This window comes from Pan troglodytes, chromosome 9 (assembly GCF_028858775.2).
Source record: "Pan troglodytes isolate AG18354 chromosome 9, NHGRI_mPanTro3-v2.0_pri, whole genome shotgun sequence".
NCBI lineage: Eukaryota > Metazoa > Chordata > Mammalia > Primates > Hominidae > Pan > Pan troglodytes.
Window position 1 is genome coordinate 115382879 of NC_072407.2, and position 21502 is coordinate 115404380.

At 50.6% G+C, this 21502-nt stretch overlaps 1 protein-coding gene across 4 annotated transcripts in view; it reads right to left on the bottom strand.

Moving 5' to 3' along the window:
* Window positions 1-210: 210 nt before the first annotated feature.
* DRD2 (dopamine receptor D2) overlaps window positions 211-21502 on the bottom strand; it is a 65663-nt gene continuing 44371 nt past the window's right edge. For 2 of the 4 annotated variants that reach the window (XM_016919830.3, XM_016919831.4), the window contains exons 2-8: window positions 14910-15225; window positions 8610-8719; window positions 7447-7583; window positions 6005-6195; window positions 4958-5044; window positions 3154-3481; window positions 211-1518 (exon numbers count right to left, since the gene is read on the bottom strand). In XM_016919830.3, the coding sequence (XP_016775319.1) occupies window positions 1325-1518; window positions 3154-3481; window positions 4958-5044; window positions 6005-6195; window positions 7447-7583; window positions 8610-8719; window positions 14910-15194 (1332 nt within the window). In that variant the 5' untranslated portion in view covers window positions 15195-15225 and the 3' untranslated portion in view covers window positions 211-1324. 4 annotated transcript variants of the gene reach the window in all.

The following is a 21502-nucleotide window of genomic DNA, read 5'->3' on the forward strand; positions in this document are numbered from 1 at the left end:
ACCTTTTCCACAGAGCCTTCTCTGCCCTGGTGGGTAAGAGGGCAAAGGATGAGTCCTTCAGAGGAAGCAGGAGCTGCAACAGGGGAGGTGGAGCAGTGGGGGCAACCTGGCTTCCCTTGGGTTAGACCCTGCAGACACAGGGGTCTTGCTACACTTGAATGCCAAGCACAGAAGTGGCGCTGCTGCCTTCTACCCAGGGGTCCTGGAAGGTGACTCGTCAAAGTTTTATTAGTTTGGTGCATGGATAGTGATGTTACAGAGTCTAGGGCCCAGGGGCTCTCCCAAGCTGCAGCTTCCCCTCCTTCCTCAGGGCAGGGCCAGGCCAGGCCAGATGGTTTTCAGCAGCCTCTTAGCCATGGGCTCCTCTAAGGCAGAGGCAGTGGAAGGGAAGGGAAACAGGAGAGAGGAAAGGCCAGAAGGAATAGAAAAGGAAAGTGGTTTTGCGTCAGAGTGTGGCAGAGGCAGTCCCTCAAAGAACCTCTGATGTCCCCTAGCCCAGGCCCAGATAGAGTTCCAGGGCCTGACCTCCCTGCCAGGCCCCAGGCTGGCCAGCGTGTGCTGTGAGAAGGGATGCATTGCAGGGCCGTCAGAAGGCAGCAGGGTGGGCTAGGCCAAGGAGTTCCTCTCCCCATAGACCCTCCTGGGCCCTTCAAGATGAGGGCTCCTCTTCTCAGAGCATGTGGAAACCACCTGGGGAGCTGTAACGGGGTGAGGTGGGTCTGGACTAGCCTGGAAAGTAGAGTTCCACATTGGGGTGTGGGAGGGAGCTAAGGTTTTTGGCTTGGGAATCTCTGGGGTCCATCCTGCAGTCTGGTATTTACATGGGTCTCCCAGGACTGAAGTTGCCTGGCTCCTTGGCAAGAGAGCTTGCTTCCCTCCTGTAGGCCTTGCAGGGTGTGAACTGTCCATCTCTCCCCACCGCCTGCTCCACGCCAAGCCCCACAAACAGAGAAAACTTAGCCTCTGGGCCCTGACTCAGGCTCCAGCAACCCCAGAGCCCCAGAGGAAGGTCAAGGAAGGCGGCTGCATCTTTGGTGCCAAGGATAGGGGGACTGGAGGTGGGAGGGGGGACTCTATGAGCTGCCCCTGAGCTGGGGGGCCCAGCCCCAGGGCTGGTACCATGCCCAGCTCACTAGCACTGCCCTGGCAGACTGAGGGTGTGCGGGCAGTGAGGAGCATGGAGCCAAGCGAACACTGCAGGGCCTGCCGGGGTGAAGAGGAGGCCGATCCACCCAGGCCTTCCTGCTCACGGTTCGCAAGGGTGAGGCTGGCCGGCCTGGGCAGGGAGGTGGGAAGCAGGCTGCTGTGCGGGCAGGCAGCAGAGTCAGCAGTGGAGGATCTTCAGGAAGGCCTTGCGGAACTCAATGTTGAAGGTGGTGTAGATGATGGGGTTCACGGCGCTGTTGACATAGCCCAGCCACGTGAAGGCGCTGTACAGGACAGGCGGGATGTTGCAGTCACAGTGTATGTTCAGGATGTGTGTGATGAAGAAGGGCAGCCAGCAGATGATGAACACGCCTGGGGGAGAGGGCATGGTCAGGCTGGTCCCCAGGGCCGGGGAGGCACGGCTGGGAACACCCACACCCAGTGCGCCCTGGCTCGTATGCCAAGATGGCGGGCTGTAGCCACAGAAGCACTGTAGGAGGAGTCCCGGTCTTGGATCCTAGACCTGCCTCTGACACCCATTTGCAGTGAAGTATCCCTTCAGCTCCTTCAGCCTCACTTTTCTCATTTGTCCCTTTCCCACCTCCTAGAAAAGGGTACATGGTTTAACAATAAATCCAAAAGGTTACCATTCTGACCCAGGTTAGCCAGTAGAAATGGAAATATCTACTCTACTTCCAGGTCATCTTTGAGGGCTATAGACCCATGCCACTTAGTTCTTATAGCATCCTCATAAGGTACATAAGAAAAACACTCACAACAGCTCTGCAATATACCCAAGGTCATTCACTCTTGAGCAGCGAAGCTGAGAGCTGAACTCCGGTCTATCCAGGTCCCCAGATGATCTCGCTCTAGCCTTCCCCCAATTTCCCCAGTCTTGGTGGGTACACCCTTGCTAGTCCCTGCCTTGAACCATGCCCTCTCACCCTGGGCAGCCACCTACCTGCTCTGCTCACCTAACTCAGGTGCACTTTTTCCAGGACCTCCTGCACAGGTGTGATATTTAGCCTGGAAGCAATGTGTACATGGAATGCCCTACAGGCACAGGAGGCATCCCTGGAGACTGAATGGTGTCTGGGAAGAGTAGGGCCACAGAGCTGAGCCCCTATGGACTGCAGCAGAGGGCCTGGCTCCAATCCTAGCCTACAATATCCCAGTCCCATGATCATGAGTAGTCCCATGGGATCAAGTGCTCTCATTCATAAAAGAAGGGAGGTAACAGCTGCCCCACTCACGCCCCAGGATCATCCGGCAGTCAAAGGGGATTCAGGTGCTTCCTTGAAGACAGAGTCACAGGGGACCCTCCTTTTCCCAGCCACCCATATCAGTCCACCTTTTGGGTTTTGACCTTTACTATGTGGTTTTCTAGACTTCTATTGAAAAATCCTGCTTTATGGACAGGGATGCTTTTCATTTAGATTGGGGGCCACTCCCCAACATCTCATTTATTTTTCACAGCTCTGGTCCCATGGAGTCTTGTTTGAGTGCAAGTGAACTGAATTTCCCAATTCCTCAAAAAGAGCAATAGTAATAAAAACCATAATAGTGACACTTACATATGGATAGTGCTTTGTAGTTTAGAAAATGCTTTCACCAACTGATTGCCACGACAACCCTGAGAAGTAACCTACTCTACAGATGAGGAGCCTAGAGAGAGAAAGTGACTTTCCTGGGCACATAGGCCCATGAGGTTCTGGTGCCAGCATAATAGACTGGTCAAATTTCCAGACTCTGGAGTCAGACTGCCTGAGTTCAAACCATGGGTCCTCTTGGTCAGGTTTTATAACCACTCTAAAACTCTGTTTGCCCATCTGTAAAGTGAGCACAATTACAGAATCTACCTAATAGGGCTGTCTGTATGTCAATGGGCTTGGCCTGTGCCTGAGGAAATGCTAGCCCCATGATCCTGCAGCCATGGTTAGGAAGGACATGGCAGGGAATGGGACCTTTCACAGACCGGGCTGTGGCCAGCAGCCAGGGCTGACTCACCGAGAACAATGGCGAGCATCTGAGTGGCTTTCTTCTCCTTCTGCTGGGAGAGCTTCCTACGGCTCATGGTCTTGAGGGAGGTCCGGGTTTTGCCATTGGGCATGGTCTGGATCTCAAAGATCTTGGCAATCTTGGGGTGGTCTTTGGCATGCCCATTCTTCTCTGGTTTGGCGGGGCTGTCGGGAGTGCTGTGGAGACCGTGGTGGGATGGGTCGGGGAGAGTCAGCTGGTGGTGGCTGGGTGGGATGGGGCTGTACCGGGTCCTCTCGGGTGGGCTGGTGCTGGAGAGCATCTCCATCTCCAGCTCCTGGGCTCGCCGGGCAGCCTCCTGCACCAGAGGCAGAGGGCTCTGGGTAAAGCCGGACAAGTTCCCAGGCATCAGCCACCCATCTCACTGGCCCCTCCCTTTCCCCCTCTGAAGACTCCTGCAAACACCACAGGGTCACCCTGCCAGGGAGGCAAGGATGTCACTGAGGCATGGGACCCAGGACCCATGGCAGCCCCTGCAGGATTGCCCCTGTCCTTTTTCCCATGGCAATCCTCATGCAGCCTCAATACCCCACTTCTGTTCTGCCAGGGCTGAATACCAGGGACTTGTCTCTCATGGCCTGAGCAACACTTACTGTTAGCAAAGTGCCTGCTGGGGTCAAGAGCTGATGATGTTTGGCCCTGCCTCCAGAAACTCATGTTCCGACTGCAAAGAGGGTGCCCACCCCTGTTCTCCCTGTCAAACAAGGGGCCCAGTGCTCCCACTTCATGGGTACCTGCACCTGCGTACACACGTGGGCTCCATATTCTCCTGGATAGACTAATCTAGGTGCCAAAAGGCTGACCCCTGGGGCCCCACATCTTCCCTGCTGGGGTGACCTAGAGGGCCCTGGCATGGATCCACTCATGGCCTCCTGGGTTCTTCCATAGGTTCTCTTGTTTGAGGCCTTGGAGGTGTTAGTCTGAACTTCTAAAGTGCAGCCTCACTATGTGCCTAGGTGGCATGACTGGGCTGCTGCCTTGGCCCTGACTCTGAGGCTCTGTTTTGGCACCTGCCTCATAAACAGCTTCTTAGAGTCCTGCCCTTGCAGTGCAGGTGAAGGCAGGACACCAGACCTGGATTTTGTATGCGGCCCTCTGTGGGTTCTCTGGCCCTGTTCTCCATCCCTCTGGAGGATGGAATGCCTGCTGCTTGCATGCTGGTACAGCTACCACCTGGCAGAGGCTGGGGTCTGCTGTGCTTCCGCACCTGAGGGCTCTATGTACACAAACTGCTCCGCCACCAGTCCCCACAGCTGCTCTGCTCCATCCTACCCCAGAACCTGCCCATCCATAAGGCAGCTCATGTCAGTGGAAAGAACACAGGTGTGGATTTCAGAGTCACACAGGTCTGGGCTTAGTGTCACCAACTCTTGAGACGCGTGAGTTGCCTAATCTCTCTGAGCCTGTTTCCGCTTCTGTCAACTGAAGATCGGTTCGATCAAAGAGACTTACCTCCCGGGGTCGTGGTGAGGATTTGATGAGATAATAGGGATATGGTAGATGTTTGAGAAATGTGAATAGCCATTATTATCATTTTTATTACGTTGGTATGGCCAACCATTTTCTCGTACACATCCATGCCTTGCAGAACCGAGGTGTCTCACTTCATGCCTGCTTGGAGGTGTGCACAGTGAGTCTGCCTTCAGCTGAGGCAAGGTGGGGGTTTCTGGGGTGCTTCTCCCATTGGCCAGCTTCTGAGGTCTCAGAACCATGGCCAGTGGGCTTCCCTAGGGGCAGAAAGACCTGGCTCTGGGTCCCTGGCCTGAGCACTTACCACTCTCCGCCTGTTCACTGGGAAACTCCCATTAGACTTCATGATAACGGTGCAGAGTTTCATGTCCTCGGGGTGAGTACAGTTGCCCTGTGGAGTGAGCCAGCACATGGGTCACACAAAGTGGTGGGGATGGAGGGGGGACAGAAACCCAAAGTGCAGCAGTCCATGGAACTCAGACTGGGCAGAAGGGCTCAGAGATCAGGAGGGTGGGGGCCAGAGGAGGCAGTTGGGGCAAGGGGGAAGGCTGGAATGAGACAAAAAGTGGTGGGTATGACGAGGAACACAAGGACCTGGTTTTTTATGGAGCACCTGCTAAGGGCCTGGCACTGTGCTAGGCACACTCACGTCCCTTCTCACGTGGAATCCTCAAGACCACCCTGTGAGGCTGGTATTTTGATTCCCATTTAACAGATGAGGAAACAGGCTCATAGAAGGTAAGCAACTTGCCTAAGGTCACTCAGCAAAAAAAAGTGTCAGTGACAGGATCTGAACCTGATGTGTCTAGCCCAAGAGCTCTTGTTCCTTCTGTGCCCACACACTGTCTTCCTTGTGAAGGACTGAGTGAAGGGGAGAATTCACAAGACATCAGGGGGGAAATGAAAGAGAAGCACAGGAGAGACATAGTGGAGAGGAAGTCAGGAAAAGTGATGTGTGTTTGGAGGGGAGGACAGAGAGTACGGAAGGTAAAGGAAAGAGGATGGAGGAGTCAGAGGGAGCTAAAGTGAGACAGAGAAACCAGAAAAGAGGAAGAGAGGAGCCCACGGGGGTACCAAGCAAGAGTTGCCGCCTTCAGTCACAAAGATCTCCAAGCAAAGACTTCTCCCTGTTATTTAGTGTCATGGACCCTGCCTCCCTCTCCTGGAGACTCAGATTGCTCCACTGAGGTCCATGCCTTCAAAATCTGCCCTTGCCCGGCTCCTGGGAATTCCTTTAGCCTAGACCTAACCCTTGCTGAGGTTTCCCAAGCCCCCACCTGAGCACAGGATGAGCCCTCTTGGCAATGGTTAGGTGGGGACCCTTGGAGTTGGTTGGGGGGTGTCTTGAGACCTTTAGTGGAGCCCTCAGGTGGGCCCTGAAAGCTCGGCTGCTGCGTTTGGTGTTGACTCGCTTGCGGCGTCTGCGGAGGACAATGTAGATCTTGATGTAGACCAGCAGGGTGACAATGAAGGGCACGTAGAAGGAGACGATGGAGGAGTAGACCACGAAGGCCGGGTTGGCAATGATGCACTCGTTCTGGTCTGGGGGAGGGAGAGCCCGGGCAGGCAGGGAGTCAGCGGGCCCAATGGCCATAATTCCACAAGAGCCCATTCATGTCCTTCCAGGAACAAGGAGCGATTTTACAGAGAATATGAACGCAACTAGATGTTTAAGGCTGCCTGGTCATCTTAGATATATACAAACGCACAGCAGAAACCAGAGTATTAAAAACACGGTTGTGAGCAAAAAGTTAAGCTGTGATGATGGACTGCTCCCAAGTCTTTCCATTACTATTCCCTCATTACTTGGTCATTAGTTTTGCCATGTCTGGGCATAACAAGTGAAGCCGATGTATCCAGAAAGAATGACACAAGAAAACTTTTAAAAGAGTAAACCATCTTTTTAGTCTGACCTGTGTATTGGGAGAGGTTGGCCACCTTTTAATGTTTGCAGCAAGATAACTTGGCTCTGTCTGTTGAACTCACTTGTGTTCCTATGTGTTTCATATGTTTGCGTGCCCTTCTAGGTCTACCAGATGCCTGTCCTCTATCTCAGGGCCTTGTGCATTAATCCAAGTATGTTTAGCGTTATTCCCACTTAGAATTCCTGTGATGCTTATAATAGATACCGAACCACACATTTTCAAGGCTTCACTGTATCTTTTGTTGTTATGATCTCCAGAGGTGCACACCTGCCATCGCTCTTGCCTCCCTGATGAGAGGAAGTTCCACGCTGGCGGGGGCTTTGTGTTGCCTCTGTCTGAGACACTCCTGACTCTGCCTCCCACAGAAATGGGCATGTGGTCAGCTTACCTCCTATTCACTTCTAGCTTTCCTGCTCCAGGTGGCTAAGCCCTGACCTGGGTTTAGCAGGCCCTGAGGGCTGCAGCTTCATTACAAAAATACTATTGTCAGGAGTGGATGGAAGCCCAGTAGCCTCCGCCATCCCATGGTCATGTGCACATATACACACATGCAGTTTGTGAAGCACGTCTTGCCTCTTCAACTTAATAACCAAAGTTGAAAATTCCCAGACATCCCCCTGAACCATTATCCCCACTCCTCATTCAACTCCGTTGTGTCCTGGGCCACTGTTTCCTCTCTGCCAACCTAGAACAACTCTTGAGTGGGGCTTGGCCCAGGACACGTAGCCTGGACTCAGTCCAGGGTAGTGATAGGCCTCCATTGGGCCTCCACCCATATCTGTGCCAGGGACTCTGCTCCCTCAGGGCCCTTCGAGGGAGCAGGGGCCCAGGGCCAGCTGAGCCTCAGGCAAACAAAAGCAGAATGTACCTGCGTTATTGAGTCCGAAGAGGAGTGGGCAGGAGATGGTGAAGGACAGGACCCAGACGATGGAGATCATGACGGTGACCCGGCGCTTGGAGCTGTAGCGCGTATTGTACAGCATGGGCATGGCCACAGCTGTGTACCTGCAAGGGCGGGGGACCCTGAATCTGGGGTGCAGGCCCAGGGACCCCTCACTCCACAATATGCACATACCAGAGACACCCTCACTCCTTGGGGCTAAACAGTTGACACACCTCTATGAAGCTTGCCTGAGATGCTAACTCAACCCTCCCTCCTGTCCCCAAACTCAGATGGCGAGGACAGTTGGCAAAGCCCAAACACTTAATCACTGGTGAGCTATTGTTTACTCTTAGCTCATATCTATTATTCTAACCGGCCCCACCTGGATTTCAGGCTTTTCGAAGAACCATGGCCTGGATCTTTGCACTTTTGAAACTGTACCCACTGCACTTGTGTTGAGCCCATAAGGTGGAAATGTTTGTTGATAAATTGTTAGCCAGGCCCCTCAGAGCAAGATTTAAGCCTTAGTTAGCAGGAAATAACAATGGCAATTGTCTACAATCCTTCATCACATTTTTTTTTTACCCAGCCCTTCTCATTCATTAACTTATTTCATCTTCCAAGAATGGTGTGAGGGAGGTAGGGTCATATCTGTGCAAATTAGTGGAAGGCTCCAAGGATGCAGCTTAGCAAGGTGTGCATGGCCTGGGACCCTTGGCCATGTGCCAAGAACATAAAATGCATAACCAGATACTGCAGCTTCAGGCCACAGGTGTCATCAATGTAGGTTTCTAGAAAATGAAACTGAGAGCTCTGAAAACGTCCATCATCTGCCCAAGGTCACATGAGTAAGATGTGCTAGAGCTAGGGCTTCCGTCAGAATCACAATCTTTCCCCTTTTGTACCAGTCACTGTCTGAGTATGCTTGGCAGCATCACTGTCCATAGATGGCTTCTCTTTAGGGAGTGTGTGCTCTCCTAGCCAAACATACACACATGCACACCCATACACACAAACACACGGACCCCCATGCACACAGCCAGCTGCACAGCATCACAGACACGAGACACAGCCTGGCTTTGAGAAAAGCTGGGGCAGCCAGAATGGTGAGTGGCCAGAGCAACCTCTTCCACCCTGGCTGGGCTCACCTGTCGATGCTGATGGCACACAAGTTCAGGATGCTCGCCGTGCACATCATGACGTCCAGAGTGACGAAGATGTCACAGTGAATCCTGCTGAATTTCCACTCACCTACCACCTGGGGACAAAGCAACATAATGGATGGACAGCAGGAGTGGGAGATTAGCTTAGGTCCTGTAGCCTGGTACTCCTGGAGCCGATGAGGCCACAGACTCAGGAGGCAGCTGCAAGTCTTGTGGGCATCCAGCTGGGGTGTGGGGAGTGATGCCCATGGGTGTCTGAGGCCCTTGCCCCTCGCTTATCTTCTCCCAGACACATAAGACCACTTATTGCCAATTACTGTGCTAGAAGAAGGACAGCCAACTTATACGGAGGGCCTCAACTTTAAACCTTAATCTCTGCAACCTTTGTTAACCCCATGTGTTTTCTTAGATTCTGTATTTGTGTATTTGGCACCCATTCATCACAGAGACACCTATATTGACTATATTTTTCTATTTTCTCTGATCCTGATATTCTGGCACTTGGGAGCCTCACAGACCCAGAAAGAGACTTACCGTCCCAGAGCTAGTTAATTCCTGAAGACAGAAAATGACTGACTTGGAAGGATGCCTCTCAAATGCAAGCCTGCCACCCCATTTCTCTAATTCACACACACACCAAGACAATATTTCCCCTTTCCCAAATTATCTCAGGTACCAGAGAGACAACTAGAGATCACCCCTGTAGCCCAAAGCCTGCCAGGATGTTGAGACTAGCCAACCCTAGGTTGCTTAATCTACCCTGCCTTGCATTTCCTGTGGGAGCCCCAACAGGGCTGTAGCCTGGGCTTTCCCTCACCCCTGATTCTGACTCTTGACCCAAGCCTGCTGCTTCCCCCTGCACCCCACATGGCGGGCTGAGCATCTGGTTTCTAGGGACATTGCGTATCACGTTAAACTCTTCCCAATGGCACTGGCTTCCCTGTGTTATCACTCAGCCATACCTCTGTAAATTAGATTCCAGGTAAAATTTTAGAATGCCCGTGAGGAAACTGAGAACCAATGAGGAAACCAAGCCTCTGAAAAGTGCAGTGATTTCCCCAAGGCCTGTGGGCTCAGTTCCTAGTCCTGCTCTGGCCCAGGCTCTGGCTGAGCCAGGCAAGCCCTTCAGTGGTTGGCCCAGTACATGGCAGAGTCGGGGCCCCAAAATGATCTGTTAAGAATAATGGTGAAGATGAAGACTCGCCATGAAACAGAGAAGAAATTTCTGCTCCTTCTTATACCCAGAGAACGAAAGAAGGCAGATCTGGGCTAGCGCTCGAGGAACGCCCGAGTGGGCTGGGGTAGGCGGAGGGGTTGCTGTGGTGAGCTGTGTCCTTGGTAGGATGGGAAATGAAGAGTCTAGCTCCTGGCAGGAGCACGTTTCTCATACACACATGCACACAGGCACACACACACACACATGAACGCACTGCCCTCCCCCCTCCCCACGTACCACCCATTCACACACAGGCACACACTCACGGCAGCTGTCCCTAGCGCTCTGGAAGCTTGGGGCAGCCCCAGTTCCCTGAGGATGGAGTCAGAACAGGGAGATGCACCTTTGGCTTCTACCAATAGGAGCAGAGATGAGCGTGAAAGCCCCCTCCCGCAACCCGGAGTAGGGCAGACTTCATGTCACCGTGTAGCTTGGCAGCAGGGCTAATTATAACCTTGCTCATTCTGATCACTGCCCTCTCTTCTGCTCCTAGGCATCCAACCAAACGCTGGCATTTAAGCTCAATGATGGGCAATGCAGCTGCTGTCATCCTGTGTGGCAGAAACAGCAGCTTGCCCCAGAACACAGCAAGCCTCTCATGCGGCACTGTCTTCCTGGGAGCTCACATGGGGGCCCCGTACCAGGGCCTCTCCCAGCTCCCTGTGCTGCTGCGCTGACCAGGTTGGCAGGAGCTAACAGCTGGATGTCCATTTTGCGGGTGGAGGCAGGAGGGTACTTAAAGGGCTTTCCTGGCATAAACAGAGTGTACCTTTAGGGTACCACTGGGCAGAAAACCAGCACTACCTGATTTACATCCCACTTTGAAGCCCCTCCTGGGACCAGTACTTGGGAGCCACTAGGGATCTAGGTTGAGATATCAGGGCCTTCCTCCCTGTCTTCCTCCTCTCCTTCCCTCCTTTCTGCCATCCCTTCTTTCCTACAAACACTTATTGAGCAACTTACTGTGTGCCAGCCTCTATCCTAGGCTCCTGGACACAGTTGTGAGCAATTCAGACACAGTCCTGCCTTCATGGACATCTTAAATCTCTCCTTGCACTGGCCTATCTGGAGCCCAGAATAACAAAGAGATTTCCTCTGTGGTCCCAGGGGAAGCTGCCTTGGAGAGTAGTTAGGGCTGCTAACTTAAAGACTCAAGAAAATGCATTGGTGGCCACTCTCCATAAAACATCTACTGTGGGCATTGCACTTTATCTCATGTATTGTTCTTAAAACTTTTACAAGAAGGGCTTGCTTATCCCACTCATAGGTGAGGGAACTGAAGCCCAGAGAGGCCATGTAACGTGGCCAAGTTCACCTGGCAGGTGTGTAGCAGAGTTGGAATCTGAAACATCACATCCCATGCTCTCTACTAAGCTGCCCTGGAAGGGACCATCTAGCTTATCAAGAGAGGAGATAATTATGTGACAAGTACTTGGTAAGCATGAAATGTGAAAAGGAAAGATGATTATTTCAAGGGTGGACAAAACTAGGGAGGGTCAGAGAAGAAAACAGAACAAGATCACTTGGTGATTTAGTAGCAGAGGAAAGAGTGGCCCCAGGTTCCCTAGTCGAACCCAAGGCTCTTTTCTTCACACCCCCAGGCATCCAGGCATCATTCCTTAATGCTCTTGCTCACATAAAGCTGAGACCTGCAGTACAGGCCCTGAGCTGGCTCAGCTAAGTCCTAATAACTGTAATAATACTAAGGACTTACCATGTGTCAGGCACTGTTCCAAACACTTGATGCTTATATCTTAGAATGCAGACAGTAAGCCTCAGAGGCAAATGGCATAACCACCTCTCCTCCATACCTCCAGCCAGCTACTCCCTCTCCCTGCTGGGTGGCTTTCTTGAGAATGCAAGTGTCTCCCTCCCTCTCCTGCATAATTTTTCCGAAAGCATCATTTCTCCCTGAAAGTCTTCCCTGACACCCTCATGCTGGGCCTTATGCCCCACACCTCCTATGGGGACTGCTCCACTGTCACCGGCAGCAGACTGCACTGTAGGGGCCCTGTCAACCTCTGCATCCCCAGCAGGTCAGTGCCTTAGCCCATTGCACAAGGATTGGGGTAAGACCTCGGAGTGCTCAGTCAGTGCTGACTGAGTGAATGAATAACTCTGAGATATTTGTTCATCTTCTCAATCTCCTCATCTAGAAAATAAATGCACACAGGAAGCCGCTCCTTAAAGGGTTGTGAGGCTGACATGGAATGGCACATGTGGACATCAGGAACTCTTCCCATAGCATCTAGATGGAAAGGAATGGAGCTGGGAATTGAACCTGGTCCTCTCACTCCAAAACCAGCGTGCTTTTCATACACTTAGCAAGATAAATAACGCACACTTAGTCCTAAGCCAGACAGATGTTGGCATGGCATTGCTGGAAATGGAACAGGAGGAAAAAATCTGGATGACAAGAGCATGTATTAGAGAGGGGACAGTGCGTGGTTGTGAGGGTGCGCTGATAGAACATCAGGGCAGGGTGAGACGTCACCTGGGACGTTCTCTAGGGACAACAAATCACTGAGATAATGTCCATTAAACAAGGCTCAGTGCCCAGCTCTAGTTTGATGAGATGCTGTGGGGAAGTCTGAGCCCTGCCCTCTGAGAATGGCTTCTGCACCCTCCTCCCCTGACACAGTCAGCTTCACCTTTAAAATAAGGTGAACAAGCATGTTTAAAGGATCTGTTCAAAAGACTTACAGATTCCTGGGAACCCCCTATAGCCCATGTATGGATTTGTCCCTACCCAAGTGCCTGGGTAGGGACAGGGGGTCTGGAAGCTAACAGAAGCCATGCCCAGAGCCCTGGGTAGAACACACGTTCCTCTGGGAAGAGGGTACCTACTTGCCTGGGGCGAACATAGGGAGTACTCTCTCCTTCCTCTTTATCCCAAGGGGGCGGTGAATAGGAACGACAGAGTCCTCCCTATGTGGAGCAGTGCTGGATGTCTATTGTCATCTTCATCTTAATCATCATCGCCATGGCTGACATTTACACAGTGCTCACTGTGAGCCATGTATCATTCTAATCACTTTTCATACATTAACTCATTCGATCCTCAACAATGCTATGATGTATGATACTATTATTATCTGCATTTTCCAGATGAGGAAACTGAGACACAGAGAGTTTGTTTGCTCTACCATTTTTCCCTATGGTCTGAGACCTAGGACCCTCCTTTGGAAGAGGGAAGAAGGAGGGGATCAAGCGTAAGAATTAAGAAGGCATGGACAGAGTCTAGGGGCCCTCATAAACATGGATCCAGGGGGAATTGGACTCCTGGCCTGTGTCAACTGAATATTTTTATGTGGTTTTGTATTTGTGTTTCCTTTTGGTTCTTCCTTAATATCCAGTCAGGTCATTTTGGAAGTTGCAGCCTGCATTGGCTGTAGTAAAGGAAGCCAAGGGGTGATGGATCAGAGCTCCCTTGGGCCCGGGGTGGTGGTGAGAACAGTAAACGCACGAGCCCCTTGGGGGCCCGGGGACAGGGAGGTGTGCCACTTTCCACCAGTCTCGCCCCCTCACCTGAGCGTCCTCATCTAGATTTCTCCCCTGTTTAAACCTACAAAGCTTTCGCATTTTCTTTCAACAACCCCTTCCCTCTCAGGCAGGGATGGCCTCAGAGGCACTGGTCAATTCCTCTCCTGCTCAGGGAAGGAAGGTAACAATTCAGTGGGCAGAGCACCGGCACTTTCCTAAATGCCTGATCCCATGCCTTCCCATGCACCTAGACTCCCAGATTGCTTGAGTCCTGGACATGCCATCCTAGAAAGCTGGGCAGAGAAAGGGGCAGGATCCAGCTTGTGCCCACCGATGATCCCTAAATGCTCCCACATCTGCTCGCTGGCTCTGAAGGTGTCTTCCTGGAGAATAATATCTGCTTTGGGATTTCTCCATCAGCATTTCTCCCTGTGACCTGGGTGAAGAAAGGCAACTTCTCCAAAGCTTCTATTTCCTATTTTGTTTTTGTTTTAATTTAATTTTATTTTTTTTGAGACAGAGTCTTGCTCTGTCACCCAGGCTGGAGTGCAATGGTATGATCTCAGCTCACTGCAACCTCTGCCTCCCAGATTCAAGCAATTCTCCTGCCTCAGCCTCCCAAGTATCTGGGATTACAGGCATATGCCACCACACCTGGCTAATTGTTGTATTTTTAGTAGAGATGGGGTTTCACCATGTTGGCCAGGCTGGTCTTGAACTCCTGGCCTCGTGATCTGCCTGCCTCGGCCTCCCAAAGTGCTAGGATTACAGGCGTGAGCCACTGTGCTCGGCCTGTTTCCTATTTTGTAAAGTGAGAAGAGTAGCATGGACTCCCAGGGTTACCAAGAGTATTCACTGGGTCTGTGTCAGCAATGCACCAGGCACAGTGTCTAGACTGTGCTGCCTACTCCCAATTTTGAGGTGCAGAGCTGGGCCAAGAAATGAGTGACTATACAATTCTTCCTAACAAAAGGGCTACAGCACAGTCCATGGCAGCCTCTACCTGCAGGTCCTGGACAGGGCCCCAGGATAAGCTGTGGGAAGGAGAGGGCATATGGGGAGCATAAAGCAGCAGACCCATTTCTGAAGTGGGGAGATGGGAGTGAAGGTTTCAGGGGCCTGGGAGCATAAACATGCCCCTCCTTGGGGATCCTTGCTGGTTACTCCTATTTCCAATATGACCTAAGGAACTAACTCTGAGGCCAGAATTCCAGCTTGGACTTGCCAGCCGTGTGATGCTGCAGCAGTTACTTAACATCTCTGACCACCTGGTTTATCAACTGCAAAATGGTGGCAATAATGCCAGCCTCTAAGCTGCTGTGAGGGTTATATAGGAAAATGCTATATTTAAAGTCCCTACGTGAGGCCCAGCACTTAGTAAGCACTTTACAAATGGTAGTTGGGATTATTAAGGAAACAATCTACCCATTTCGTAAGGAGAAAAAGTAAGCCCAGAGTGAAGGAAAAACCACCTGGGGAAGCACCAGGAAACTCATTGGTAAAAGCCAGTGGGGAGCTAGAGTCCCCAGTGTCCAGTGCAGGGCCCTGCTGGAGAAAGTGCTGGAGCAAGCAGGGGGCCCACCTACCTCCAGGTAGACAACCCAGGGCATGACCAGTGTGGCGACGAGGAGGTCGGCCACTGCGAGGCTGACGATCAGGTAGTTGGTGGTGGTCTGCAGCGCCTTCTCGCGGGACACAGCCATGCACACCAGCACGTTGCCGAAGACAATGACAGCGATGAGCAGGGTGAGCAGTGTGGCATAGTAGTTGTAGTGGGGTCTGTCCGCCTTCCCGTCTGACCCGTTGAAGGGCCGGCTCCAGTTCTGCCTCTCCAGATCATCATCATACCAGGACAGATTCAGTGGATCCATCAGGGCGGTGGAGCCACTGGGTGGCCAGGCTCTGGCCAGGAAAAATGGACAGAAGGTGTCAGTGGGAGGGCCTCTTGCAGAGGTCTCCAGGGAGAAGACCAACTCCTGGCATTTAATAATGAGAATTTTCCAACTCGGGATTTTAAGGTTTACGGCTAAGAATTTTCTAAAAATGTTGGGCCTTCTGCCACTCTTTTGCTAGCAAGTTTTTACAGCTGGTAGGACAAATGAGCAAACACAATTTTTAAAAATGCATAATAAGATGAGCTTGAACAGAGCTGATCCATCATTTATTTATTCATTCAACAAACACTTCTTAAGCACGACCCATGCACCACACACTTCAGTCAACCAGGCTTGCTACCTTCCAGTCATCGAAACAGAAATGGGTATTCATTCATTCTTGATTCTATAAATATTTATTAAGCATTGTTCTATATAGTTCTAGAAATATAGGCAGGAACAAAATATACATGGTTCTGTAGCTCACATTCTAGGAGAAACAACAGCCAATTAATCAAGCAATTACATCTACAGGTGATAGGGAGTAGGAAATGGAACAGGGAGAGAGATACATAACCTAGTTCAGGTATTCAGGGAAGGCTTTCTAGAGGAAGTGATGTTCAACAGACAGACAACTGAAGGATGTGTAGGAATTAGCCAGGTAAAGAACTAGGAGTCAGCAGAAGGTCTAGACATTGGAAGCAGTATATGCAAAGCACAGAGGTAGAGAGGTAGACAGCAGGTGGAGGGCCTCAAAGAGATTCTGGATAGCTGATGCAGAGGGACCTGGCAAGGGTTGAGTCTGGGGAAGTTGCAATAGGCAAGATCATAGAGGGCCTTAAAAGTCATGCTAGGAGTTTATACATGATCCTAAGGGCAGCAGGAACCACATGATCAGATTCGCCTTTCGAATAGGTGATTCTGACAGCACTGTGGAGAACGGAGAGGAGGGGCCCAGAGTGGAAGCGGGACACCAACTGGGAGGCTGTAGCAGGAATCCAGGTAAGAGATGATGAGGTTTGGCAGGATGCAGGGAGTGAAAGCCCTGCAGAATGGGCATCTCATCCCACAGAAGGGAAAGACTTCCTGAAGTGAGTATCATCTGGGATGAAGTAGAAGGAGGACTTAGCCTGCTAAATGAGAGGGGTGGGGGGATGTTCCAGACAGACAATATGACATGGTCCCAAATCATCAAACAGCAAACAATTCTGTTTGGCCAAAAATGTAGGGTATGGCAGTAACGTTGAGGATAATTAAACTGCAGGGACATTTACAGGCCAGATTGTGTCTTGTCAGCTGGAGAGTCCCTGAGAGGTTGGGCCCAGAGACACGACCCTATTGGACTGGTGTTCTAGAAAGTGTATGGTGTAGAAGAGAGCTCAGAGGGGAGTGATGTTTTGGCTGTAATTTAGGTTAGAAATTGTGGTCATCTGAACGAAGATAGTGGAAACGAGGATGGAGAGACCTGTTCAGAATCAGGAGCTAAACTGCAAGTCAATTTCATGGTCCTTGGTCCTTGGATAGGTGTGGGGCAAAAGTGGGTATGGGACAAGCAGGGAGATAAGGAGTTGAGGGTAATGCTAGGATTTCTGCGTGGGGCTCTGGGAGGCTGGTGTTGCATATTCACAGAGAAAAGGGACCAGAGGGGCTCAGGAGCAGACTTGGGAGGCAGCAGGAGTTGATGAACTTGACAGCCGGAGTTTGGGTTGTGACTGAAACATAATGCATGGATAATATAGTTGGCTTTTCAGCTAACAAAAGTCTTCCTATTTTACAGAATAGAATTAAACTTGTCAGCATTCCAAGGCATTTCATACAAAGCACATGACTTCCAGGTACTTTGCTACTGCAAATTGAAAACCACCAATTGATGCCATTTGGGATGAATGTGGTGCCATGTCCAATCAATGAATAGGGCACACCTCCTGCAATGGGTCAGAGGGGACGGTGGAAGAGGGTCTGCCCAATCTCCACACTCTCATCCCTGTCTGACACACCCACTCTTCCAGCTTTAGTAGAAGAATATGGATCATGTCCTACCAACCACCATCACTCTGGAGCCTCAGGGAAAAGCAAAGTGCCTAATTCCATGTGGGGTGACATGGAATGCCACCATGCAGCAAATCTTCCTGTTCTAAGGTAATGAAGCATGTGTCATATTGATGCTGTATTCTGCAAAACCAACTGAGCCCTCTTCCCATTTGGAGCCCACAGCGGGAGGCCTGCATGTATGTATTGATCAGGTGCCTGGGGCTACTTCTGACATTCATTTACTCAATCGGCATTTATTGAACCTGCTGGGCATAAAGCACTGTGCAAAGCAGTGTCAGGGGCCTGAGGCGTGTGAGGCACACTCACTGCCCCCATCCTGACCATCGCTCTCTTCTTCTCCCCCCACTCCCTGCTGCTGATGATAGCATCATATACTTGTAAAGGGTTTGATAGTTTGCTAAGTTTTTTGGATATACTGTCTCATTTATCCTCAAAACAACCCTCGGAGGCTTTTAATTATTATCCCTGTCTATGGCCATACTACCTGGAACATGCCTGATCTTGTCTAATTATTATCCCTACTTTAATAAGAAAGGGATTTGGAAAACTCTTCTGTTCACTTCCCTTCCCTCTGCTTTTCCAGTCCCTATGCATCCTTCAAAGCGAGTCTTGCCTAGAATCCTCCTGCCCTAGAATCCACCCATGTCCTCCTGCCTGAGCCATCACCCACCCTCCTCAGGGTCCTGCAGCACTGGAACACACCCCAGTGCTGCAGGAGACACCTGTTTAGGAGTCTCTTTTTTTCACTGGGGTGTAGACATCACAAGAGTTACAACATGTCTTGCTCATTCCTCCTCTTGTTCTTGGAATGAACAAATAAAAACCATACTATCTTGTTCTTTCCCAACTCTTGACTCTGGTTTGTGGGCAGTACGTATTCAACAGATGTTTGCTGAACTGAATCAAAGGCTCTGTTAGTGCAACTGGGAAGAAAACCCCTTCCCACTTGAAAGGTACCTGCTAACATAGGCTACCAGATTAACAAGTGATGAAAAAGTAAGGCACTCCAAGGGTGCCATAGGTGCTGCACGTTGGGTCCTGTTACAGTCTGCACTATGCTCTTCCCCCAACCCACAAAATGTATATGTTGAAGTCCTAACCCCCAGTACCTCAGAATGTGACTGTATTAGGATACAGGGCCTTTAAAGAGTTGATTATGTTAAAATGAGACGCTTAGGGTGGGCCCTAACCCAATCTGACTGGAGTCCTTACAAGAGGAGCTTTGGACATAAAAAGAGACATCAAGGATGCGCGCACAGAGGAGAGACCAAGTGGGAATGCAGCAAGAAGGTGGCCATCTGCTAGCCATGGAGAGAGGCCTTAAGCAAAATCAGCCCTGCTGACACCTTGATCTGGGACGTCCCAGCCTCCAGAACTATGAGGAAACAGATTTCTGTTGTTTAATCCACCCAATCTGTGGAATTTTGTCATAGCAGCCAGAGCAGACTAATACAAGTCCCTAGAAGTAGACTCTGAAGAGGAAATCAGCCTGCAGGAAATGTACTGGGGAATGCTCTCAGGATCAAGATGTGCAAAGAAGTGAGGAAGCAGAACAGGCCAGAGGGAGAAGTCACTACAAAGGCATCAGGCGACCCCACAGGGCACCCTGCCAGTTGCCTAAATGAGGGCAACAGGGTAGGGCCTTTAATCCCCTCTCATAGATGTCACAGCTTGTGGCTGTCCCAGGGAAAGCAGCGAGGCCTTGAAAGAGGCATCTCTCCTCAGCAGTGGGCAATTGCCAAAAACTGTCAGTTGCCAACACTCCCAGTAGTTGGGGATGAGGGCTGTGGTCCTGCAGGGGGATCTGGGTGGCACTCCACAGTGTCCACTACAGTTGATGTTCAGGAGCATACGCACATGTGTGTGGCTGGGGTGTTTGTGGAGAACTTCCTGGAGGAGGGGGGATGTAAACTGGGATTTAATTTTTTTTAATAGAGACAGAATCTCACTTTGCCACCCAGGCTGGAGTGCAGTGGCACAATCATAGCTCACTGCAGCCTCAACTCCTGGCCTCAAGTGATCCTACCACCTCAGCCTCCTGAGTAGCTGGAACTACAGGCATGTGCCACCATGCCTGGCTAATTTTTAAAAATGTTTTGTAGAGATGGGGGTATCACTATGTTGCCCAGGCTGGTCTCACACTCCTGGCCTCAAGAGATACTCCTGCCTTGGCCTCCCAAAGTGCTGGGATTACAGGCACTAGTCTAGGATTTAAAATTATGAGTACAATGTAGATGGCAAATGTGAGCACTGCAGGTCAGGTGGGGTTGAGGGTGAGCATTCATTCTCTGGAGTGCTGGTTACTTCTGCAGGGTAAGGGAGAGTCCCTGTACCCAAGTTCTGAGAAAGGCCTCACACATTTGATTTTCTAATCTATTATTTATTATTGGTTGTTCTCGTTGCTTTTTGTTGCTAATACAAACGTAGTATATTTACACTATAGAAAAAAAAAAGGGAAAACATGGCAAATGCCTAAATACCTGTAACCCCTATAAGTACCTTGGTACAGGGCTATCTTTTTGTCTGTTTGTTTGTTTTGGGGTTTTTTTGTTATTGAGATGGAGTCTTGCTCTGTCACCCAGGCTGGAGTGCAGTGGGGCTATCTCGGCTCACTGCAAGCTCCGCCTCCTGGATTCACGCCATTCTCCTGCCTCAGCCTCCCGAGTAGCCGGGACTACAGGTGCCCGCCACCATGTCCAGCTAATTTTTTTGTATTTTTAGTAGAGACGGGGTTTCACCGTGTTAGTCAGGATGGTCTCAATCCCCTGACCTCGTTATCTGCCTGCCTCGGCCTCCCACAGTGCTGGGATTACAGGCGTGAGCCACCGCACCCGGCCAGTACAGGGCTATCTTTTAACACCTGGTGTCAGTCCTGGTTTCTATCGTGTCTTCAGCACCTTATCTACTTGGGGCTTTCACCTCTCACAAGCAGGGGCTGCCTAGCTGGCTCTCATCATGTAAACATCAAGCTGAGCAGGAATTCAGACATCAGCAAATCCACTGCCACAGAGAAGGTACTCTAGCCTGAGAGGTGCTAGTATAACATTCGAGCTGAGGACTAAAAAACCTGGGTTCAAGTCCCAACTCTACCATTTATTAACTTTGGGGCCTCAGCCAGATTATTTGGCTTTCCTGAGCCCAGTTTTCCCATACACAAAATAGAGATAACAACAATTGTGAGTATTAAGTAAGATGACTCATGGCCATGTGCCAGGCACAGGTAAGCCCTTGAGAATGTCAACTTTAAAAATCAAACCAAGCAAAAGAATGAAATGAAACAAGCAATCAGACCACAAGCCAACGGCTCAGCAAGATGAAGTGACTGTTGCTGTTCAAATGCAGCTCACTAGGGTCTGAGGTCCTCCTGGGCCCACTGCCTCCTATGGCCCATCCTGAAAAATAGGTGGCTGGATGAAGGGAGATGGATTTCAAGATGCAGCCACCAACTCCTTGGGAGGAAGTAAAGGAAGGAAAAGACAAAGCCTGTCCCTGGGCCCTGGCTGTAGGACAAACTCAAGTGACCCTTGAGATGAGGTAGCAGGTGGCCTGGAAGATACAGCTCTCCCAGCCCAGCTGCTATAGCCAATGACTGTCATACTAATCACCACATTTCATAGACTCTAAGACAAAATCGAATGAAGATGCACCACTATTTTATATATCACTAGGAAAGAAAAAAATGCCATCCAACCCCAGTAGAGCTCCAAGATGTCATCCATTGTAAAATGCATTCTGATTTCAGAGACATTAAAATGGTGGGGGCAGGGGGAAGTGCATTGTAGAGTGGATAGCAATACAGGGCCTTCCCAGCATTTCTAAGCTGGTATTTTCTCAAGAGGCCTGAGAAAACCTACTGGTCCCCAGGCTTCCCTGCTGCAGCTCCAGCCCATCCCTCCCTTTTGTCCTTCTGTCTCCGGGCTGCACAGATTGTTGGGCTCCAAGGGGCATCCCAAAAGAATACACAAGTGAGTAGCTTCTCCATCCTGGCTGGAGCTTGTGTTCATGGTAGCGGAGTGAGGAAAGGTTCTCAGTGCTGCTCCAGTTACGCTGGGCTGGTTCTGGCTCCAAAGAAGCCTGGTGAGTTCTTTGTCCACTCTGGAGCTTGTTGAGGGAAAACGCAAAGCCACATAACACATGGCACCTTGTATTTGCCATGATGGTCCCAATTTCTTGTTCTTTTTTTAAAATGGAGATTGGCTAAATATATAACCCAAGGTGCATTATTCTTACATGAGAAATTTTTTTTGAGACAA